The sequence below is a fragment of the Carcharodon carcharias genome, chromosome 1, assembly GCF_017639515.1.
Source record: "Carcharodon carcharias isolate sCarCar2 chromosome 1, sCarCar2.pri, whole genome shotgun sequence".
Classification (NCBI taxonomy): Eukaryota; Metazoa; Chordata; class Chondrichthyes; order Lamniformes; family Lamnidae; genus Carcharodon; species Carcharodon carcharias.
The window spans coordinates 6319288-6343032 of NC_054467.1; the positions used below are offsets into that span (position 1 = coordinate 6319288).

Below are 23745 nucleotides of genomic sequence, written 5' to 3' on the forward strand. Positions count from 1 at the left end.
GTATAGTTTTTAAATATATAACCTTCTACAGGAAGAAATTTGGATACACTCAAGAAAATTCCACACGCTGCCTAGACCCCACCATGGCCCCAGCTCTATTTCCACCCTTGGGCCTGAAGTACTATGGGGGCCAGGCGCCAGATGTCAACTTCATTACCAAGAAGGGGCTCAACAATGCTGGGAAGGACGATGAGATGGAACACCCACTACGGCAACTGAAGGAGGGCAAGTGCAATCTAAAGGGATGAAGTGTCTCAATGATTTGCCAGCAACATTAATGTTAGGCCTCAGACTGTGCTGAGGTAAGTTTTGAGGGCCTGAGAAGAGGGAGAGGTGGCCATCTCATTTATTAGCAGTATTCATGTATTTCCCAAGGTGCTTTGCAATGGCTACAAGAGCAGGTCATTGGATGGGAATTCTGTGGTGGGTAATGCACTTTTTGACTCTCCCAAGTCAGTTCACCATCTACAAGGCACAAGCCAGGAGTGTGATGGGATACTCTCCACTTGCCTAGATCAGTGCAGCTCCAAGAACATTCAAGAAACTCAACACCATCCTGGACAAAGCAGTCCCCTTGATTGGCACCCCATCTACCACCTTAAACATTCACTCCCTCCACTACCGATGCATAGTGGCAGCAGTGTGTACCATCTATAAGATGCACTGCAGGAACTCATCAGTTCCACAGCACCTTCCAAACCCATGACTTTTCCCATCTAGAAGGACAAGGGCAGTAGACACAAGAGAACACCACCACCTGCACGTTTCCCTCCAAGTCACACACCATCCAAACTTGGAAATATATCACCATTCCTTTACTGTTACTGGGCCAAAATCCTGGAACTCCCTCCCTAACAGCACTGTGGGTGTACCTACACCACATGGACTGTAGTGGTTCAAGAAGGCAGCTCACCACCACCTTCTCAAGGGCAATTAGGGATGGACAATAAATGCTGGCCTTGCTAGCAATGCCCAGGTCCCATGAAAGAGTAAGAAAAATGGGAGTAACAGAATGATAGAGCACCAAAGGAGGCCACTTGGCCCATCTTGTCCTTGCTGGCTCTTTAAAAGTTCTATCCAATTAATACAACCTCCCTGATCCTGCATTTTTTTTTCCTTTTGAAGTATTTCTCTAATTCCCCTGTTGAAAGTTACTATTGAATCTGCTTTAAGGGTAGTGCTTGCAGATCACAAAAACTCGCATTTCTTCACATCTGCCCCAAGAGATTTTTTTGCCAATTACCTTAAATCTGCTTGACGTAAAAACACAATTTACAAATGAAGAAAAATTTACCTCCCCGGAAGTTGAAATCGGAGAATATCCTGAATCTTAGAGAGTAAATATTTGCTCATTTCAGCTGGTAGCTCGCCAATGGAAAGGAGAATATTTTTAACATCCATGTACGAGGGGTTGTTGCTAAAGATAATGTCTGCTGCAGATGTCCGCACCGTCTTCTCATGGATCTGTCGGCTCTGATGGTAGATCCTGTTCATTACCTTTCTCACCTGTCAAACACAAAGCTGTGACAATGAGCTCTGTAAATGCTGATGGCCTTCTGTCCAAAGCATCTGCTCAGGTTTAAACAAAGAGACAAAATGACAAGCTGCCTAATGGGGAACTAAGACACATGGGTCCGCTTCATTCCACAGGCTCTGATTAAACCCATTTCAGCCAGGGTTTGTTCTTTTTCTTTATTCTTGGGATGTGGGTGTCGCTGGCAAGACCAGCATTTGTTACCCATCTCTAATTGCCCTTGAACTGAGTGGCTTGTTCGGCCATTTCAGAGGGCAGTTAAGAGTCAACCTCATTGCTGCCGGTCTGGAGTCACATGTAGGCCAGACCAGGTAAGTACCGCAGATTTCCTTCCCTAAAGGACATTAGTGAACCAGATGGGTTTTTACAGCAATTGATGATAGTAGTTATGGTCACAATTACTGAGACTAGCTTTATATTCCAGATTTATTAATTTAATTTAAATCTCACCACCTGCTATGCTGGAATTTGAACCCATGTCCTGGGCCTCTGGATTACTAGTCCATCTAGGGACATGACCACTACACCATCTTCACCCCAAATTATCCTTGTGATAGATAAAGGCAGCTAACAAACTTCACAGTGTCAGCCCTGGCTCAGTGGGTAGCACTTTGCCTCTAGGTCAGTAGACCATGAGTTCAAGCCCCACTTCAGCACAAAATCCAGCAGGCACTCCAATTCAGTACTGAGGGAGTGCTGCACTGTCAAAGGTGCTGTCTTTCTCAAGAGATGTTAAACCAATGTCTACCCTCTCAGTTGGACATAAAAGATCCCATGGTCACCATTTGGAAGCAGAGTAGCAAAGCTCTCCCCAGTGTCCTGGTCAATATTTATCCCTCAAAAAAAACATCCCTGAAAACAGATTATCTGGTCCAAAAACAAAAGAATGTGGATGCTGGAAATCCAAAATCAAAACTGGAAATACTCATCAGACTAGGCAACATCTGTGGAGAGAGAGACAGAGTTAACTTTTCTGGCTGATGATCTTTCATCAGAACTGGAAAATGCTGGAGATGTAACAGGTTTTCAGCAAGTACAGAGGCAAGAGGAAAGCGGGAGAGGAGGGGAGGAAGGAACAGAAGGGAAGGTCTGCGATTGGATGGAAAGTAGGAAAGAGTAAATGACTAAAGGGATGGAGATGAAAGGCAAAAGGAGACAAGTAATGGGGCAAGTGAAAAAACAAAGGTGGGTCCAGACAAGGCATAAATGGCAGCAGAAAATTCATTACCAACAACTGCTGTCCAAAAACATGGGAACGTTGGTTATAATCTGAAATTATTGAATTCCATGTTGAGTCTGGAAGGCTGTGAAGTTGAGGTGCCATTCCCCGAGTTTCCATGAGCTTCATTGAAACAGTATAGGAAGCCAAGATCGGAGGGGTCAGAGTGAGAAAGAGGCAGAGAATTAAAAGGATAGGTGACTGGAAGCTTGGGGTAATGCTTGCAGACTGAACTGTGATGTTTTGCACAGCAACCTGTGTTTGGTCTCCCCAATGCAGAGGAAGCCAGATTGTGAGTAATAGCTACAATATACCAAATGGAAAGGAGAACAAATAAATTGGTGTTTCAGCAGGAAGGATCGTTTGAGTCTTGGATACCACATCTTCCCCTTCATCCTCTTCCAGCATTCTGAAGGTTGTACTCCCTCTGCAACAGCCTGTTTCACTCTTCAATCCCCCCTCAATGTCCCTCCGCTTCCCTCAGCAACTTGCTGTGCAAGCGCAGAAGATGTATAACAACTTTCCTTTTACCTCCTCCCTTCCCATGGTCCCAGGGCCATAAACACCGCCCTCCACCCTATCAGAGACCTCCAGGTTTTTCCCTTACTCCCCTCCCCCAACTTTTCATGCCTCTGTACTTGCTTAAAGCCTATTACGTCTCTAACTTATTCCAGTTCTGACCTAAAAGGTCATTGACCTGAAACGTTAACTCTGTTTCTCTCTCCATGGATGCTACCTGACCTGGGGAGTATTTCAGTTGTTGTTACCTCATTGCTGTTTACGGAACCTTTTGCATTTTTACAATTTTGCATTTTATAATTTTCCATTTGAAATTATATTGAGCCCCTGGATCTTTTGCAGCTGTTATGATGGGTAGCTTTTGCATGGTGTTAGGAAATAGAGAGAGTTTAAGTAAGTTATATTTGGTATTTGTGGGTGTTAAGAAGGAGTTTTAGCTCTGAAGTTTAAGCTTGATTTATATTTCTGCATTTTTGTCTTAAGAAAAGGTCAAGTTAAGTTTTAGTTTCACTATAAAAGGTGCCTGCATTTCTAATGAGAGTTTACGACTGTAAGAGAAGTTAAGCAAACACAAGAGTAGAAAAACTGGACTGTTGCCTAGCAACAGGGGTCCAGAGAGGCAGGTCCCTCCCACACACACACACACACGCACGCACAGAAGAAACTAGAAACAGCAGTTTGATTTGGAAGCTGTATGAGTTCAGTTGGTTTCGAAGGCAGCTGCCAGGCAGAAGCAACCTAGAAGGGACAGATAGCCAGTCCCAAGCTAAAGTTGGTTGAAAGTAACTGCCAGAGAGAGACTGAAGCAAAAGGGGCAGATAGCAAGTCTCAAGCTAAAGAAGAAAATCCCCAAGAATCCAGGAGAGTGGATAGGAGAAAGTCACAAGGAGACCTTCTAGTCAAAGGAAGGACAGGAACCTGGAAAAAGGTCCTGTTAAGTGGAGTTAGGAGGATCAGAAAAAGGCTCCAAGCTTCAAGCTCAAAGAGACAAAGGCTAGTGAGAGGCCAGAAGGTTGAAAGAGACAACTGTAGGTCTGTAATTCTTTCCTTTGGACGTGTGAAGCAGTGGTGTACTGTTGACAGCTGTTTCGGTGAGAGAGTGTGTGTGGAAGACAGCTTGAATGCATGTGGTGACCCAGGGGGAGGAATATCGGAAGGATATTGTGAAACCTTGGAGGTGAACCCTTGCGGAAGACACCTGAGAGAAAACATGGGTTTGGGAGAAGAATCCAAGGTCAGTTCTTGGAGAGTGAAGATTGAAAATCCTCATGTGAAAGACGGAGTTCAGTAAAACAAGCATCTGGGTGAGTTGAGGAGCTATCCATAGCATCTGCCTGGGGTGGCATTTGTCACCTGGTTTCAGAGTGTGGTGTGTCTGACCACAGGTTGCCAATTAGTTTACATGGACTTTACTTAATGTGAACATTAGAATATAAGATAGCTTTTGTAACTTGTGTTATCCTTACAAACCTATATATATCTGTAAAGATATTGTTGTGGGTGAAGGAGTATTGCAATATAGTTCATCTTTTCTTGTTTAATAAATATTTTATGCTTTTGTTAAAAGCTCATTAGCTGACTCCAGTGATCCTGTTCAGTAGCCCCTCTCCAACTATCTAAGCAAACAATTAAAAGTTAGGATTCCACTCTGGGATCAGGCTTGTCCAGTGGTAACATCAACTGGCGATCGTAACAAAGGGCAGGTTTGCACAGAGGGTTGTTAAGAGCAGCTTTAAAGTGTGGTGGAATGAGATTCCATAGAAACTTCTAAAAAGCAATTTCTGGAGCTATGGGGAGAAAGCTGGGTGTGGAACCAATTGGATTGCTCTTGCAAAGAGCCAGCACATGCACAATGGCCTCCTTCTGTGCAGTGCAATTCTATGACTCTATGATAATGATGTGAAATTTCACCTCCTCCGTGATGTATGCTTGTTCATATTTCTGGATAGCTGCAACAGCAATATTGCTGATGGGCCCAATACCCGACTCTGCGTGTTTCAGTAAGACAGGAATCGCGGCAGGGAGAAGAGAATTCTTCAGAGACAGGATGTACATCTGAATCTCAGATTCTTCTTTTGCCGATTCCGCACCTTTAAGAATCATTTCCTTCGCTTTGACCACGGTCTGGAATAGAAAAAATAATTTCAGGCTCAGGAATTTAAAACACAATGTGCAAGTTGCTGATACTTTTTGTATCGTTGCTTCATCCCCAGCAGCTGTGCCCTTAGCTCTGGTATTCCCTCCCTAAAACACTCTGCCTCTCTACCTCACTCCCCACTTTTAAGCCTCTTCTTAAATTTCCTTAAAACCTTTTGGGCCCTGCCCTATTATCTCCTTATGTGGTTTGCTGCTAGTTTCTGTCTGATAATGTTCCTGTGAAACGCTACATAAATGTAAGTTGTTGTCGATAGAGTGGACGGGGTCTAACATCGAATGACAGTTTTGCCATTGACGAGAACTGGCAGTTAAAGTGGTCAACCTTAAAACGTAAAGCATATCATTTAAAACCCAAACGAGTGTTCAGGTAGGGTTGTAGGCCCTACTCATGCTGAGGATGCTGTCTCCTATCACCTAAGGCACAACTTCCATGGCCGGGCTGAGCGAGTGCTGCTCTGTCGGAGATGCTGCCTTTTGGATGAAATATTAAACCGAGGCCCCATCTGCCTGCTTTGGTGGATGTGAAAAGATACCATGGCGCTAATTTGAAGAAGAGCAGGGATATCCCCCTGGAGTCCTGGCCAATAATTATCATTCAGCCAACGCCTTAAACAGCTTATTTGGTCACTAATCGCACTGCTGTTTGTGGGAGCTTGCTGAGTGCAAATTGGCTGCTGGATTTCCTACATTACAATGGTGACTACACTCCGAAGGTACCTCTTTGGTTGTAAAGCGCTTTGGGATGTCCTGAAGTTGTGAAAGGTGCTATATAAATGTAATGTCCTTCCTTTTTATGGGTAAGGCTTCTTTCTAGCAGCCCAACAAAATAAAAGCAGGAGGAGAAGGGGCTACATTTGACTGGCAGTAAAAGACAGAAATCAAATTCACCATCTCTCAGGCGGCCGATGCTAAGAATACAAATTAATTAGGCTCATTGCCTGGTGATTTCATGCTAGCCACTCAACCCAACTCCCATGTTGTATCAATGTATATAACAATGTTAATATCATTGTGAATACTACTGTTCACAATACCAGAAATGAGAGGTAAAATTATTTGGAAAGGCTGAACGGGCTTGGGATTCCTTTCTCTAGAAGGGAGGTGGCTGAGGGTGAGAGGGTGGTAATGTCACTAAACGAGTAATCCAGATACCCATGCTAATCTCCTGGGAGCACAGCTCACATCCCACCACAGAAGCTGGTGGAATTTAAATCCAGTTAATAAAATTGGGAATATAAAACTAGCCTCAGTCATAGTGGCTGTGAGACCACTGCCCCTTGTTGTCAAAACCCATCTCTTTCACTAATGTCCTTTAGGGAAGGAAAATCCGCTGTCCTTACCTGGCCTGCTCTATGTGTGACTCCAGACCCACAGCAACGTGGTTGACTCTTGAACTGCCCTCTGAAATGGCCTAGCCAGACACCCAGTTCAAGGAAAATCAACGGGTGGGGAACGAATGCTGGTCTTGCCAGTGACACTCACATCCCGTGAAAGAATCAAAAGAAGAGGGGTGACCCGACAGAGGTCTTTAAAATGATGGAAGGGTTTCATAGGTTAGATTTTACAGTGAGCGCTGAATTTACCTGAGCCCATAGTGGTGGGCCTGGGGGGATGCGCAGAGGGCGGTAAACAGTGAGGAGCTGCTTTGGGACAGTTCCCTCACCCCTTCCCGCTACCATGGATAAGCTGCCCGTTGCACGGAGGTGAGCAGCCAATTTGCGTATTTAAGACCGAAATTGGGTGGGGGGGGGGGGGATTTAGAGAGGGCACCAGCATTTTGCTGGGGTCGGAGAAACCACTATCTTCAAGGAGGCAGCCTCCCTCAGCAGGCCCAGGAGCCATCGGACACAGAGGCACCATTGCCCAAAGAGGGGGCCTTGGGCGGGAAAGACTGTGCCCTCCACCCAAATGCTGCCACCAGAAGAGTTTCTCCCCTGCTCAGAGGGGACCTGCCTGTTTGCCCCTCTGAGTTTTGAGTTTAAATATATCCCTCTGAGGGCATTTTGAAGGGAGCCCTCGCATTCTCAGACCCGCCAACAACCTTATTAGAACGGCAAGCGCAGGGATGGGTAACTTCCAGCAAAATAGCTCCCCATGTCTGGCTCCCGGCAAGTGCAGATTCAGGACCCCCATTTGGTCCCAATGTCAGGGTCCCGAAGCCCGCATGAAAATCCCGCCCAAAGCGTTTCCACTTCTGGGGGAGTCCAAATTTAGGGGGCCATAAATATCAGGTAATCACTAATAAATCCAATGGGGAATTCAGGAGAAACATCTTTACCCAGAGGGAGATGAGAATGGAGCTCACTACCACAGGGAGTGGCTGAGGTGAATAGCATAGATACATTTAAGGGGAGGCTAGATAAACATGAGGGAGAATTTAATAGAAGGACATCATGAAAGAGTTAGATGAAGAGGGGTAGAAGGAGGTTCATGTAGAGCATAAACACCAGCATAAACCAGTTGGGCCAAATGGCCTGTTCTTATGCTGCAGATTCAATGTAACTTTATATAAACGAGACACATCAGATTGACTGGCTGTATCTTTACCCACCGGCAGTTCACACTGTCCTTTCTGGCAGAATTTCCTGATGAGTGCCCCGATGATAATCACAACAGTTTCTCGGATGTCGTTGCTCCTGATTTTTCCATTAAGTTTATGCTGCGACAGACCAGTGACAAAGAAAACTATTGGTGTTACAGGTAGAAGCAGTTATCATGCAACAGAGACTGGATTAAAACGGATATGCAACAATCTATCGTACACATGGACTTTTTAAAAGTGTTATATCGGAATGCAATTTATCAAAGCAAGTTTCCTGACTGAAAGTGGGGGCTGGTTTAACCTGTTGTTCCATAAGGTGTTGTTCAAGTTTAACTTTATATTAGTATGAGACCCCCTCAGTCTGACAAACATTATGGGTAGAATTTTGCCCCTGTCGGGGGTGGTGATGGAGGGGGGAGGTTGCGTGGGGGCTGGTGTGGGCGGGTGCAGACCCAATGGGGTCCACGCCGCCATTTTACATGGGCGGGCCAATTAAGCAGGACGTGTGCCCAGAAGCGCTGTGCACTTCCTGTGCCGGCGGGGGTCTCTGAGTAGGGAGTGCGCTCTTCTGCGCATGCGCGTGAAAGAGCGCAGAAATCTCCCTGAGGAACCTCTATTAGTTTTGAGCTTTAACAGCTGGATAATATGTTAAAAAAAAAATTTATGACATGTCCCCTCATGAGAAAATTTAAAATCGTTCATGACACCTCGTCCCGCCCGTGGATGAGGTTCTCCATGAAAAATGCGAAGGCCGCCTGGGCTCTTGGCCTGCCCCCCTCGCCAACCTTAAGGTTGGACGGGCAGCTCCGTTAACTATTTTAATTGTTAGTTAAATAGCATTAATAGGCCTTTGACCGAAAATCTAAATGACGCTCGGTGACGTTGGGACGCACGCCCGACATCACCCCGTGTCAGTTTACACCTCAGCAAGCGGGCCCCACCCCTGCTCACTGAGCCGAAGATTCCACACAGCAACCCCTCCCTATTCTAGTTCATGTCTGGATTGTGGGCACTGACCTACCTATAATTATCCTGAGCATTCTACACCCTTATTTCTGGAACTTTTGGCTAATTTAAAAAGTTGCTTCTTCAACTTTGAAATCAGGAATAATACATAACCAGCTCCCTCCCTAACGGCACTGTGGGTGTACCCACACCACAGGGACTGCAGCGGTTCATGAAGGCAGCTCACCACCACCTTCTCAAGGGCAATTAGGGATGGGCAATAAACACTGGCCCAGCCAGTGATGCTCATATCCTGTGAATGTATAAAAAAGACCTTTGTCCACTTGGGCTTTCTTCCTTTCACACCCTTTTAAAGATGGAGAGTTTGTGGCAGACCTGTCTCTCTGTATCTCAAAACGCCCTGGATTAATCATTGTTCAGCCTGGGAACTGGAACATAGGGGATTAAAGTTCTCCCTTTCCCAGGTTTGCACTGGGTAATTCATTCCATTGAAGCAGCCTGAATATGAATAGCTGGTGTTTCCTGTCAACCCTTGCTGGACAAAGCCTTCGCATTTGTACTGTTGGGTACAATTGGCCTTACTGTCTCAGCAAGAATGGAACACAGGAACATAGGAGCAAGGGTAGGCCATTCAGCCCATTTGAGCCTGCTCCACCATTCGATAAGATCATGGTTGATCTGATTGTGGTTTCAACTCCCCTTTCCTGCCCCCCCCCCCAATAATCCAGGGACTCCCTTGTCTATCAAAAATCTATCTAACTCAGCCTTGAATAACTTCAATGACCCAGCCTCCCCACTGACAACCACTGCAAACATGTCCATGTGTAGGATGTATGTTGAGGACAGAATCCAGGTCAGTTTTCATGACATTACACAATTTAATAGCCCTTCGCAATTTGGCCTTCTGATATTTTGAGGGCTCATTATCCAAGCATACTGAATCTAGTGCTCGTCAGAAAAATCACAGGCAACATTTCTAACTCCTTTTACAGTGTGTGCTGGTGGCAATAAAGCTCCTCACACAATGTTGGCCTTACTGTCCGGATGCAGAATGGCCATTCGGACAATGCACAGTTCTGTTGCTGCCCAGGGAAATGTAGGCCACTATGAGTCATGGCATCAGGATAGGAGAGGGGATAATGACAAGTTACAGCGACCGAGATAGCGACAAGTCTGGGGATAAGACATCCCTCTGAGTGAAAATACTCACCATTAAAGCACTCAGCATCTCCTCGGTGGGATGAGAGGCAAAGCCACAGGCGTACAGGAACCTCTCTTGTAAGAGGTAGTTACTGTCATTCCTGAAATCTAAGAACTCCAGTATCGCTGAGAAAGAAGCAGGGGTCTGAGCGGAGGTCACAGCATCGACTAGTTGTGGACTGGGACAGAAAAATTGAAAAGCAGCTGGATGAGTACAATTGATCACAGGCCTGGGACAGAACTTCAAGTTCCAAAGTTCCAACTTTACATTGTGTAATCGCTTATTCCTCTCCCACAGTCAAACGGGTGTTACTGTGTATTCAGGAACCACTTGGGTCAACGTTAAGAAATATCTAATTACCCAGCAAGGACAGACCAATGCAATACTGCGTTAACCAATAAGGCTGCCCGTGCTTCAACACAGTGTTTTTGGTTTTGGGACAATCAACTTAATGGGTAACAGTTCCCTCAATCAGCCATTGACTATGATTCAAAGCTACTCTGCTCTCAGGACTGAGATGAAGAATTTCTTCACTCAGAAGGTGGTGAATCTTTGGAATTTTCTGTCCCAGAGGGCTGTGGAGGCTCAGGCGTTGAATATGTTGAAGACTGAGATCGATAGATTTCTACATATTAAAAACATCCAGGGATACTGCAGGGAAATGGTGCTGAAGTAGGAGATCCGCCATGATCTCATTGAATGGCAGAGTGGGCTTGAAGGGCTGAATGACCTACTCCTGCTCCTACTTCTTATGTTCTTATGGATACTGTAGGTTTATTCCCAATCTCTGCGCTGCACATTGAGAGTCTAGTATTTCAACTCTTTCATTTAGTCAATTTTGACTTCAATCCTAGGCAGGTGACGTACGGCAGTGCTGAAGAGAATGATCTCATTATTACCTGCAATTACTCTCCTTGCTGTTTGTTGGTCCTATGGCTTTATAATCAAACAGTCTCTCTGATCCCACCCCACACCACCTCCCCCCCACCCAACCCCCAAGAAAGACACAATTTCTCCTCTTCTCTATCCTCCTTAACACTTATCTCAGCCCTGTCCGAGTAGCACCTTGTAGGGCTCAGTGTAAAATTTTGTCTCATAATGCTCCTGTGAAACACCTCGGAATGGTTCATTACATTAAAGGTGCTATATAAATGCAAGTATGACAAATTATTTACAGCACAGAGACAGGCTATTTGGTCTAACAGGTCAATGTCAGCTATGCTCCATATGAGCCTCCTCTCTCTTCTGTTACCTCTTCAGCCTCTCCTGCTTCCTGAAATTCCATGGAGGATTCTCCAAGTAGCAGCAAACTAGCAGAATCCCGAATAAAAGTGCTCGTCAACCGGTGTAACCCACACCTCAAACCTTATGGGGTTGGCGTAAAGGGTCAGAGGCAGGAAATGGCACTCCTGCTGCCATCTTCCAAAGTTAATGGGAAGGATGTGAGAGGAATAGCCCGTCTGCTCCTGCTCCCACCAACGTCAAATTTAACCACATGGCTTCTTCGGGCCTGGTTTTAACTCGGTCCAAGTGAATGAGTTTTGGGTGTGTTAAGATTGAGTGTCTGACACCTATCAGCCAACAGCTATCCTTTATTATAATTTGTCACAAAACTGTCTGTGTCTACGTGACACTCGAAGCTTCACTAATTCCTCTGACTTCACATGGAAGCCCCACATTTTGTTTGTTGCCTCCAGAAGATTTTGGTTTTCTTCCTTTGTGTCAGCCACTTATGCTTTCAATGTTTTATATAAACTTTCTGTTAAGCATAAACATTGTTCCCTTATCAGTTGAGGCTCCTTTGCATACACCTGGGTAGCAATGAAAGAAAAAAGTTAGCTACCTCACACCTTTAGCCTCCAACCTTTTCCTTTGTCTTCCTTGTAATTTGTCCTTTTAAGATGGACAAAGCTATCTGACACGCTATTGTCATACCATTGTCTCACTGTCTGACCTAGCATTGTCCTTTCCTGCATTGCCATGCATTGAAGTCAAGCCCTGTTGCATTTTCGTCTGCCCTAATGTTACAGAGGGTATTGGAAAGGGTGGAAAAAATGGTCTACAAGGATGATACAGAAACTGCGAAGAGATAACTACCTGAAAAAAATGAACAGGCCGAAAGGATGAAATCTGGGTCTTTTTTTCTTTTGAAAAGAGAAGGCTGACAGATAATCTTTAAAGTGATAAAGATTTCGATGGATTGGATTTAGAGAGAGGGAAAACGTTTCCACATGTAGGAAAGAGCAAAACTAGAAGCCATCAATATAAGATGGTCACCAAGAAACCCAATCGGGAATTTGGGAGAAACGTCTTTACCCAAAGAGTGGTAAGAATGTGGAACTTGCTACGAGACAGAATAGTGAAGCAAATAGTATAGATGCATTTAAGGGGAAGCTGGATAAGCATATAAGAGAGAAAGGTATGGATGGTTACGCTTAAGAAGGATGGTGTAGTGTTCAATTGTTCTGTGTTTGATTATGTGTTTACTATTGATGATCACCGTACTTGATTAGTTATGTCTGGGGACTCAGAAAAAAGTGAACGAGCTGTAGAAAGAGCTGGAAGCTTGAGCTGAAGCATGGAATAGACATTTTAAAGCACTGTTGAAAAAAAACCTGTTACCCATAGAAACCAGTGTAATCCCTGCATAGATCCAAGATATAATATGTATAATTAATGGGAGTAGGTTTGACGGGATCATGAACACCAGCGTGGACCGGTTGGGCTGAATGGCTGTATATTCTGTGCTGTATATTCTCTCTTATTCTATGTAACTCACTAAGGCCCTCAAAACAGTTGAATTGCTTAAGTTAATTGACAATCACTATCATGATTTACCCTTGTCTTCTCCTCAATTCTTTTCATCCTTACTGATGTCCTGCATAACAGGCCTTCAAAATTCAGCCAGATTTCACAAGGAGAAATATTAATTTGCTGACACAGCTCAAGCTGACACATGAGGGTGTCACAAAAAATAGACCACAGCTTCCCCAACTACCTGTGGCCATACTGAACTTTTTAAGGAAGACCTGTGTTTTTTAAAGAAATACAAGTAAAGCCACTGGTCAAAAGATGGCTGATTCTGTAAAGGGACCACCCACTGGAAAATTCCCATGTGGATTATACTGACGGACCCATCCTGAGAACATGGAATTTCACACCTGAAGAGATGGCAAGGACCATTTCAAACAGAGACACTTGAAAGAAAGGTACGGGAAATGTAAAACACTGTGCTTTAATCTCCTGTGTTTGTGGGGACAATGGACCGTTTCCTGTACAGCTCATCGGAAATCCAAAAAAATCCATCTCCTGTTGATTTTTATCTCAGAATGTGTAAAAAGGTAAGTTCTGGGATGAAAGCGAAACGGACAGTGGATGCAAGACATGCCTATTTCCCCCTCCTGGGAATGCACAGAGAAAATGGGTTAAAAATTGTCTGAGGGCCAGTGAGAGCAGAAGAACAAAGAAGCAAAGAAGGACCTTTCTCCCATCTCCCTCCCTCTCGCTCTCTCTCTCTCTCTCTTGCTGAAGGCAAGCGTGTTTTAGCAAAGACAGGCAGCAAACAGGAAGAAACAGGACAGCCTCCTCAGTTAACCCTGCAGAGACAACCAGTTCATCTCTCCCTTGGGGACAAGTCAACAAGTGTCTCCAACAGACTGCGAAACCAAAGTTCTACCGGAATCATCTAACCTAATGGCCGCAACATACCACCATCTACACCTCATGGACAAGTTTCCTTGGGTTTTAGTCACGAATACAAAATTACTCTGTCTTTAACTCAAGAAAGTCTGGTTAAATTGGCTCCTTATAAAAAATAAATACATTTTGATTGGCAAAAGGTATCCACAGGGAAAGAATTTTAAATTAACCTTTATTGCAACCAACTGAGGAGGTTGAAAAAGAAGGGAGCCATTTTACTTCTCCTCACCAGGTCATAACAAGGGGTAAGTTCTGCAATCACAAACCACCCCCCCCAGCCACAAGAGGCACTCGCTGGGAGTGTTAATGGAGAAATCAAAGTCTCAGAGTCCATGATTCTCCCTCCAATCTGAATGGACAGAGGTTCTGGGGCTCAAGGCACATGTGCAGGCTACTCTTTTGGCAGGATCCCAATTCTACTCTGTTCCAACTTCCTCCATTTCCATCTTTCACTTTGGATTGATATTGCTGACTTCCGAGACAGGAAAGAGGGATTCAGGAGATCATAGTGGGTGGGGAGAGTGGCCTGGGGAGAGACACATAACAGGATTTGAAGTATAATTCTGACCTCCAGCTTTCATTAATCTTTGATTCAGCTTTGAATAAGCACAATCACATATATGCTAAAAACAAATTACATTTATATGGCGCCTTTAACATAGTAAAATATCCCAAGGCGCTTCACAGGAATATTACCAAACACAAGTTAACACCGAATCACATGAAGAGATATTAGGACAGGTGAGCTAAAAGCCTGATCAAAGGTCCTAAGGACCACCTTAAAATAAGAAGTAGAGAGGTTTAGGGAGGGAATTACAGAGCTTAGGCGCTGAAGGCATAGCTACCAATGGCAGAGCAATTAAAATCAGGGATTCCCTTGAGGCCAGAATTAGAGAGTGCAGAGATTTTGGAGGGTTGTAGCAGTGGATGGGTTACGTAGATGGGAGGGGGGAAGTGCGAGGCCTTGGAGAGATTTGAGAGCAGCAATTGTGGACAGAAATCTAGGCTAGCTGCAAAGCAGTCATACGAATTGATGCACCAAATATTTATGATCAGTGTTCCCTGTGTGCCATACTCTCAGGCAAGGTGAACTGACCCATCAAGTCTACCTTAGCATTCCTAAACTGTATAAGAGCAGTGAATGTTAATAAGAGCGAGTGACAGTGTGACTCACAGCGTGCTGTCCTTCTCACTTCTCAGGATTTTCAGGATTTCGTCCTTCTTGGCTTTTCTCAAAGCTTGAACCAGCAATAAGAAACTTCTGGTGGCAGACGCATTGGCGAGATTCTTGGGCTCCAGTTCTTTCTGTATGGTCTTCCAATAATCAACAAGCTGCCAACAGAGAGAGAGAAAAACAAACTTAACCCTCTTAGGGCACCACGTTATTCTGTCTGTAATGGCGATTCACCATCTAAAATTGTGTCAAGGCCATCCAATAGTTAACAAGAGAAGCCACCAAGAGAGAACGGCAAGAGAGACGGAAAGAGAGGGCAGCTGCTTAAGCCAACAATCTGCCACCACCTCGATCAGCTGACAACTGATGTCCAAACTGAGACAGTCCTGTAAGGCGAAGATAGGGCTCAGAAGCCGCTTGTGAACCCGCAGCCAACGCTGACATTCATCCGCAAAATAGAATCAACCTTGACGCGAGGGATTGCCGATGATGATTCTGTTCATGTTATATCTAAATTGGGAATGTTCGTTTTTGACACTGGTTGAAAGATATGGAAAATTAGTCAAAGAAAATGCTGGAAAAACTCAGCAGGTCTAGCAGCATGCTGCTAGACCTGCTGAGCTTTTCCAGCATTTTCTGTTTTTGTTTCAGATTTTCAGCCTCCACAGCATTTTGCTTTTATATTTATGGAAAAATAGTCATTTGGTACTACAGAACTTGAGCATTGCTGAAAAAAGAGACATGCTATCTAAGGTTTTCGTCTTGCACCATCAGGCCAGTTCACAAGAGCTGTAATGGGGGACCAACAATTGATACTGCATAAGGAGAGAGTGCTGATTGGTTGGCAAGTGGACTCTGACAGCTGACTGCTCCATGCTGCATTCTCCATGGCAATGCCTCCACCAATCACAGTCCACTTGTCAACCAGTCAGCACTCTCTCCTCATGCAGTATAAATTGTTGTTTCCCCCAATACAGTTTGGTAATTTCTAGCAATCAGTCCTGATGAGCACAAGACCACAAGCTAAGATAGCATGTCTCTTTCTTCAGCAAAATGGGAAAAAATATTCCTCAGGGCTTTTACCCAATTCCATCTTGGCCACCACAAAATTAATTCCCAAACATCACCAAAAGGGCACGAAAACAGCCTGACTACTTACTGAAGGACAACCTTGGCCTTCTGCTTTGACTGCTCCAGCGATTAAAGGGATGGACACATATTTGGGATTCACAGAATTAATAACACTCCTAATTTGTAATGCCTGGATTTCTTTAGGTCCAGCCTTCGTCATCTGAAATTCCAGCTTCTGCCTAAAAGGTGAAAAAACAGTGCTTTAATTCAGGCAGCCTTCCATTCAGTTCTGACAGCGCAGTTTCACATAAAGGCAGTTCCAATGCATGACACCTCCATGTTGCAATCTGGGATATGCATATTTACATTTTTCCTTTTTTAAATATATAAAAAGATGGCTTAGAAATGACATTTGTGTTTATTTACTACAAGGGGTAGCATTGCAATGGTCAATAATGTCCATCTTTCTCATTGTACTTTCATAAAGTACATAAATGAATTCTAGAACTAGGGGGTCACTGTTTAAAAATAAGGGGTCACCCATTTAACATGGAGATGAGGCGAAATTTATTCACTCAGAGGGTCGTGAGTCTTTGAAACTTTCTTCCTGAAAAGGTGGTGGAAGCAGAGTCTTTGAATATTTTTAAGGCAGAGGTGGATAAATTCTAAGCAAGGGGGTGATCGGTTATCGGGGGTAGGTGGGATGCAGATTTCAGGTTACTAACAGATCAGCCATGATCTTATTAGACGATGGAGCAGGCTCGAGGGGCTGAATGGCCTACTCCTGCTCCTTATTTATATGTCATATGTTCATTTAACAACATTTTCTGCATTACAACAGTGACAACACTTCAAAAAGGATCTGATTGTCTGTAAAGCGCTTTGGGACAAATGAGCTTGTGAAAGGTGCTATACAAAAGCAAGTCTTTATTCCGTTATATCCATTGCCTTTATCTCAGTTCCCTTTGTCCAAATTTATCAACTTTGTGAATTTACCTTGATAAAATATTAGCTGCAAGTTCTTGCCGTACATTGAGTGAAACCAGGTGATGCTCCTCAGACAGTACTGAATGAATGAAATTATTTTCCAATAGATAAATGCTAGCTGATGTTGATGTTGTATTGACTCCTAATACCTAGAAAATTCAATTCAGCATTAAAGCACATATAGAAAAAATTTACAATCACTCTCCCTTGAATGTAGCTCTTCAGGTTACTGTTATTGGTTCTCATTATAAATAGCTGACTGATGTTGTTCCTTCGAAGAATAATGTTTAACTAGAACTCAAGTGCTAATCACAGCCAGATAAGAATGTAATTTCATTTACACATGCCCCTTCATTGACTCTTGTCCTGTCCCCAATTCATACAGATTCCCACGTATTTCCGAGTTAATATAAACCATCAATGGCTGCCATTCTTTTTCAGAACTAAGCTCACATCAATAACTGAGAAACAACCTATCCAGTAAGCAAATTATACTTGGCAGCCCACCCCACCCCCACACACACATGCCCCCCACCCCCACCCACACACAAACACCCCCACACCCACAGTCATGCATAGACTCTCCCACACACGCACCTGCACAACCTCTCTCCCACACACACATACCCCCAACACACACACACGCTTACACACTATCTCTCTCTCTCTCTTTCACACACACACACATGCAGGATTTTTTTGCTGGGTCAAAATCCTGGAACTCCCTCCCTTACATGACTGTGGGTGTACCTACACCACATGAACTGCAGTGGTTCAAGAAGGCAGCTCACCCTCAGGGGCAATTAGGGATGGGTAATGAATGTTGGCCTGGCCAATGACACCTAATCCCATGAACAAATTAAAAAAACATACCCCACCCCTCCCACACACGCACACACTTTTGACTCATTTTTTTCCACTTTTCTACTTCTTATCCTTTCAGTGTTTCATAGAGTCACAGAATACCATTGCATAGAAGGAGGCCATTCAGCCCTTTGTGTCTGTGTTGGCTCTCTGTAAACGTTATCCAATTAGTTACACCCTCCCGCTCTTTCCCTTTAATCTTGTAAATTCTTCCTTTGTGAGTATTTATCCAATTCCCTTCTGAAAGTTTCTACTGAATCTGCTTCCACCGCCCTTTTAGGTAGCGCACTGCAGATCACAACAACTCGCTGTGTTAAAAAAACCCTCATCTCTAGTTATTTTCCAATTTCCTTAAAATATTTTCCAATAACCTTAAATCTATATCCTCAGGTTACAGACTGTCCTGCCACTGTTTCTTCCAAATACTCCATCAAAAGACCTGTATAATTTTGAACACCCCAAATCAATCTCCCATTAACTTTCTCAGCTGTAAGGAGATCCATCCCAGTTTCTTCCTTTTATCCCTTCCCAATTATGTTTCTCAGTCTCTTCCAGGACATGTGGCATTTATGGGGTTAAGCCCAGGCAGGAGCACATAGTGGGGCTCTGATAGTACGAGGAGTCTGCTGATATTATGGATTATACTGCCAATGTGCTAGCTATTAGGAAAGACTGAACAGGCTGGGGCTCTTTTCTGTGGAAAAGAGATGGCTAAGGGGATGATCTAATTGAGGTCTTTAAAATTATGAAGGAGTTGAATTGGGTAGACCTAGAGAAAATGTTTGCACTTGTGGGAGAGACCGAAACCAGGAGTCATACTTAAGAGGTAGTCACTAATAAAATAATCCCCTGAATGAGGAATTCGGGAGAAATGTCTTTACCCCAGAGAGTGGTGAGAATGTGGAACTCACGAGCGCAGGGAGTGGTTGAGGCAAATAGCATTGATGCATTTAAGGGCAAGTTAAATAAATACATGAGGAAGAAAGGAATGGGAGGTTATACTGATGAAGCGGGGTATGAGGAGGCTCTCATAGAGCATAAAAACACTGGTATGGACCGGTTGGACTCCATGGCCTCTTTCTGTGCTGAAAATTTGATGGAATTAACTCTTATACAATTCGTCCCAGCTTTTGCATTTATAGGTATACCCATAGTTATTAACTGAGTGCTGATCATTGCAGGGACTGAGGTGCTGGATGTTCTCTTGATACTGACCTTGTTGTGACTGGTGAATCCTTTCTGTGCCTCTTTGCAGCTGTCCAGTAACTTTAGTTTGGTCACTTTGTTGTCACGGGCCTGGTAATTAACCTTGCACTTACCAGAGACATCGACCTAATGAGTATGGGAGAGAAAGGCGGCGATGTGAGATAAATTGGAACAGCTGATAGGGGGATAGAAAGAGAGAAAAGTAGAATGAGAGGGAAAGAGTAAAAGTTGAAAGGTAAAGACTGAATCAGATAATAAGCAGAAAAAGAAAAGGACTTGTCTTTCGTGTCTGGTTGTCAACTCCAGTTGAACATGTTCCTAGAGGCTTCATCACATGATCTCAGACCTCCAGCCATCTTGCTCCCTCACCCACAACGTTCCTGCCTTTGGTCACCCAAAATGTCCATCTTGGTGATGCTTCACCTTCTCATGGACAAACAGATTTTTTATTGGATGCTTCATGATGTCAAATATCAATTTTCCCATGTCAAACATTTGAATAACTAATAATCAAAATACTCAAAGAAATGTTTTCAACTTCAACTATTTTATTGCCTCTATTGACTTCTCTCCTGGGTCCAGCTTATGGGGTCAGTGTCCTGGAGATTAAATATTCTTGGAGCCACCAAGGTAATCCTGGAGGGTTGGCAACCCCTACCCACTTATGGGGTGGAATCATCCCAGATTTGCACTAAGTGCAGCAGTGGGTGGGAGAAACGACGTTTTACCCCCCGGCTGCAATGGCAGCTTCTCAAGCCGTATCGTCCCAATCCCGCCCCATTAATGATGCATTCCCAGGAAACACACCATTTTGATGGCAGGCAGGCTCCGATTTGCCCGCCATGCCATCACCGCACCTCTGCCCCACGCCGGGCGTCACATTTAAAGTACAGCTGCACACACACACCTCTGAGTGCTTCCAGCCCAGAATTGCTGCTAATAAGATAAGGCAAAAAGACTGCAGCCCCCAGGTTTAGTGACGCTTCTCTCGAGCACCTTTTGGACACTGTGAAGGTCCACTGTGATACCCTCATCCACTGCTCTGGCTACAGGAGGGGCAGCAACTTAACCACTCCGGCTTGGGAGGCGATGGTAGTGATGATCAGTGCCAATGCTGCACAGAAGAGGTTGGCCATCCAATGCAGATAGAGGATGAATGATCTCATCCATGCCTCCAGGGGAAGGCAATCATCTCATCACTCTAAACTCACACACCCACAAGCCCATCACACATTCACTGGCATCTCACTCACTGCCAGCTCGAGGGACATCACCACCCATTCTCACGCACACCCTCACTTCTCCATATGGTCTCATCTGCTCTGGAGACTACCTCCTCATCCCTCAGCATCCTGAGGCCACTTGCGCGGATCAACGTCTGCCCCCTCACAAACTTTGGGATACCCCCCTTCCCCAGTACAGCCCTCACTCTGCAGTTTCTTCCCTTGTCTGAGGCCACTTCTCCCTCTTCCCCAAACAAGCCTTAGCCCTGCAGCTGTACAAAGCCACCTCCACCTTATGGCTGGTCTGGTAGGTAGAAACCTGCCCATGAGCCTCTCTAAAAGTGAAGTGGTGCTGCCTGTGAAGCCTGGCGCTGATGACTACGAGCAGTGCCTGAAGCAAGGTGGACAAACAAACCTCGAAGACCTGAGCGAAGCGCAGTTCGCTAGATGCACGTCACTTATGTGCTGTTGAATAAACTCTCCAACATCCCATCCATGAAATTCAATGGATTGGAAATTATGGGCTGCAAGCACGCCATGTTCTGACGGAGGTCCCTCAGGATCCTGTGCTGGGTGCACACAAACCTATTCTTGTGTCTCTTTCATTTCTCACCTTCATTTTGAAAAGCAGACACAAGATCAGAACTTGTGTCACGACAATGGTGCTTGCTGTTAGTTATACGTAAATGCCACAGCGAACTCAGGCAAGGGACAGATGGACGGTTAAATTTCAATACACAAAAAACGCTATCTGGACTGGTCTGCTTCACCGTTCGCTCTGTGGAAACAGCATCTTGCTGTTAGTCTATCCTTTTCTTTGGGGACGAGCCGTATTTTCCCATTATTTTATATTTTTAGGCACCAGTGAAACAAAGGGATAGGGTGGGAAAGTGGAGCTGAGGTAGAAGATCAACCATGATCTCACTGAATGGCAGACCAGAGTCAAGGGGCTACATGGTCCACTCTTGCCCCTATTTCTTTTGTTCTTACTAAACACCCCGCAGAAAATTAAGTCTGGTTATTACAAGTGTAAGGACCCTTTTAATGATGTGACAAGTGCCAATTTATCTCCCTGGCACAGAAAATAAACTATGAAAAATGTGGAGTCCCATTCTTCTAGGTTTTGAATATTTTAGGAAAACTTTATAAATGCCAAAATTTAGATTTTATACTTATATTTTACTTTTACGTCTCTTGCATATTGCTGAGAAACATTTTGTCGAAGCTTTTCATCTTGCACTCATCAGGACAATTGCCAGAAGACCAAGGTCAGGGGAAGCAACAACTTCCAGAGTGAAACTGCCTGGTTTAAAATTTCAAACAATGTTTGGCAGTTAACTGTCAGTCACCATTAACTGATGCATTCTACACGGCAACACCTCTACTAATCAGAGTCCACTTGCCAACTAATCAGCACTCTCTTCTCATAAGTTGTTGCTTCCCCTGACATTGGTATTCTTGCGGTTGTCCTGAGGAGTGCAAGATGAAAAACTTCGACAAAATGTCTTTTCTCAGCAATACTCAAGCTCTGTACCACCAGACAACTATTTCCCATCTCTCTTTTTTTCTTCCCTCTCTTAATCTAATCTTTCTTTCCCTTTCTCTATTTCTCTTTCTGCATCTGATTTGACATTGAATTCACCCACTCTCATTTACACTTGCGTTTATCCGTGTTTTTATTTCTCAACCCTACAATCTGGTTGATTAAGGAGTTCCCAGTTTCTTGCCCTGTTCACTCAGCTCCCAGATGCTCTGCTCCTCCCGCTGCGCCATTACCTTCGCACACTTACAGCAACCACATGGGGACAAAAGTTCTGTGCTGAAGTCTAACCCGCAGCCGGTGCCATTAGAATGCACCACTACAGCAAAATCCGGCCCATTTGAAAAGAGGCATCAGGCTTTTGGAAGGATTTGTTAAGCCGGTTATGATAGCGAGATGAGGATGAGACTGAATGACCCATAAATGGCAGGTATGAGGGGTAGCCAGCCTCAAGAGCAGAGATTCCAATCCCGTGACTTACGATGGCATTCTATTTCTGTCACGGGAATGGAAAAGTTATTTTAGGGGGATCTTTGCTCCACCCACTCTATGCGTCAAGGCGACAAATGGGCTCTTCCCAGATTTCATTTATAACTTCTACGTTTCCCTTCCGACTTATTATGCTGGGGGCCGGGGATGCGGCATTACAAATCCGCACTGACAAAGCAGCATCACAAAGCACAGCCACCGACCTCCTAAAGGGAGAAGACAGAGGGCGGGATTTTCCACACCCGTTGGGATCTTCCGGTCCTGCCGCAAGCCAATGGGCTTCTGGCTGGGGTTACCGCCTCGCCCCCACCCCCCACACCCGGGGGCCGGAAAATCCCGGCCAAAGGTTCCCCCTAAGATAAAATATCATAAGCAGTCGGCATGGTGGAGATCGTTGGGCAGAATTTTGGCCCTTGTCGGGCGGGCTCAGCGGGGGCGAGCAGGGGAGACGCTGACCACCCGCCCGCGATCCAGGCCGGAAGATGGGCCAATTAAAGTCCGCCCGGCGTAGAACGCGAGCGGCAGCGCTGGGCGCTGAGCGCTGCCTGTGCCGGTCGGGGTAGGAGCGCGAGCAAGGGGGAGCATGATCTACGCAGAGGCGAGAGCACCTCAGGGAGATGAGGAGTTTATTTTTTTTATTAATAAAGACATGAAAAATGCAATAAAACATGACCCCTCGTGTGACTCTGTCACACGAGCAGGGGACACGTTATTAATTACATTTTAAATTTCTTATTGCATTTTATTTGCTTTAAGAAATCTCATCCCGCACGATGAGGTTTCTTAAAAAAAAAAAGTGCAAAGGCCGCTCGGCCTTTTTTTGGATGGGCAGTGAAAGATTTCATTCAATTATCTTTTTAATGGCCTCAACAGGCCTTTTAATTGTCGCACGACCACACATTGATGTCGGGAGGCTTGCCTGACATCAACGCGCGTCATTTTGCGCTCGAGCGGGTCGGTAAAAATTCTGCCCGTTGTTTTTGTGGAAGTTACGGCAAGTTTAACTTTGCCACTGTTCATGGGCAAACCCAATAGACAACAATACGCGGGGAAATGGTGATGTAGTGGTAATATCACTGGACTAGTGATCCAAAGGCCTAGGCTAATGCTCTGGGGGCACAGATTCAAATCCCACCATGGTAGTGTGTGGAATTTAAATTCAGTTTTTTTAAAAAATCTGCAATTGAAAGCTCGAGGGTGACCATGAAACTATCATTTTTTTTTTGTCATAAAATCCCATCTGGTAATGGGAGTTTAATATCCCCTTTAGGGAAGGAAATTTGCTGTCCTTAACCTGGTCTGGCCTACACGTGACTCCAGACACAAAGCCTAGCAAAGCCACCCATTCCGGGGC

General features: G+C 44.7%; 1 protein-coding gene across 1 annotated transcript in view; it reads right to left on the minus strand.

Moving 5' to 3' along the window:
* Positions 1 to 23745, minus strand: part of LOC121285005 (microsomal triglyceride transfer protein) — an 80042-nt gene that overhangs the window by 12308 nt on the left and 43989 nt on the right. Inside the window, exons 9-16 of the mRNA XM_041201076.1 lie at positions 19149 to 19265; positions 17079 to 17218; positions 16171 to 16321; positions 15012 to 15169; positions 10148 to 10316; positions 7981 to 8088; positions 5184 to 5396; positions 1295 to 1506 (exon numbers count right to left, since the gene is read on the minus strand). Coding sequence (XP_041057010.1) covers positions 1295 to 1506; positions 5184 to 5396; positions 7981 to 8088; positions 10148 to 10316; positions 15012 to 15169; positions 16171 to 16321; positions 17079 to 17218; positions 19149 to 19265 — 1268 coding nt within the window. The remainder of the gene's footprint in view (positions 1 to 1294; positions 1507 to 5183; positions 5397 to 7980; positions 8089 to 10147; positions 10317 to 15011; positions 15170 to 16170; positions 16322 to 17078; positions 17219 to 19148; positions 19266 to 23745) is intronic.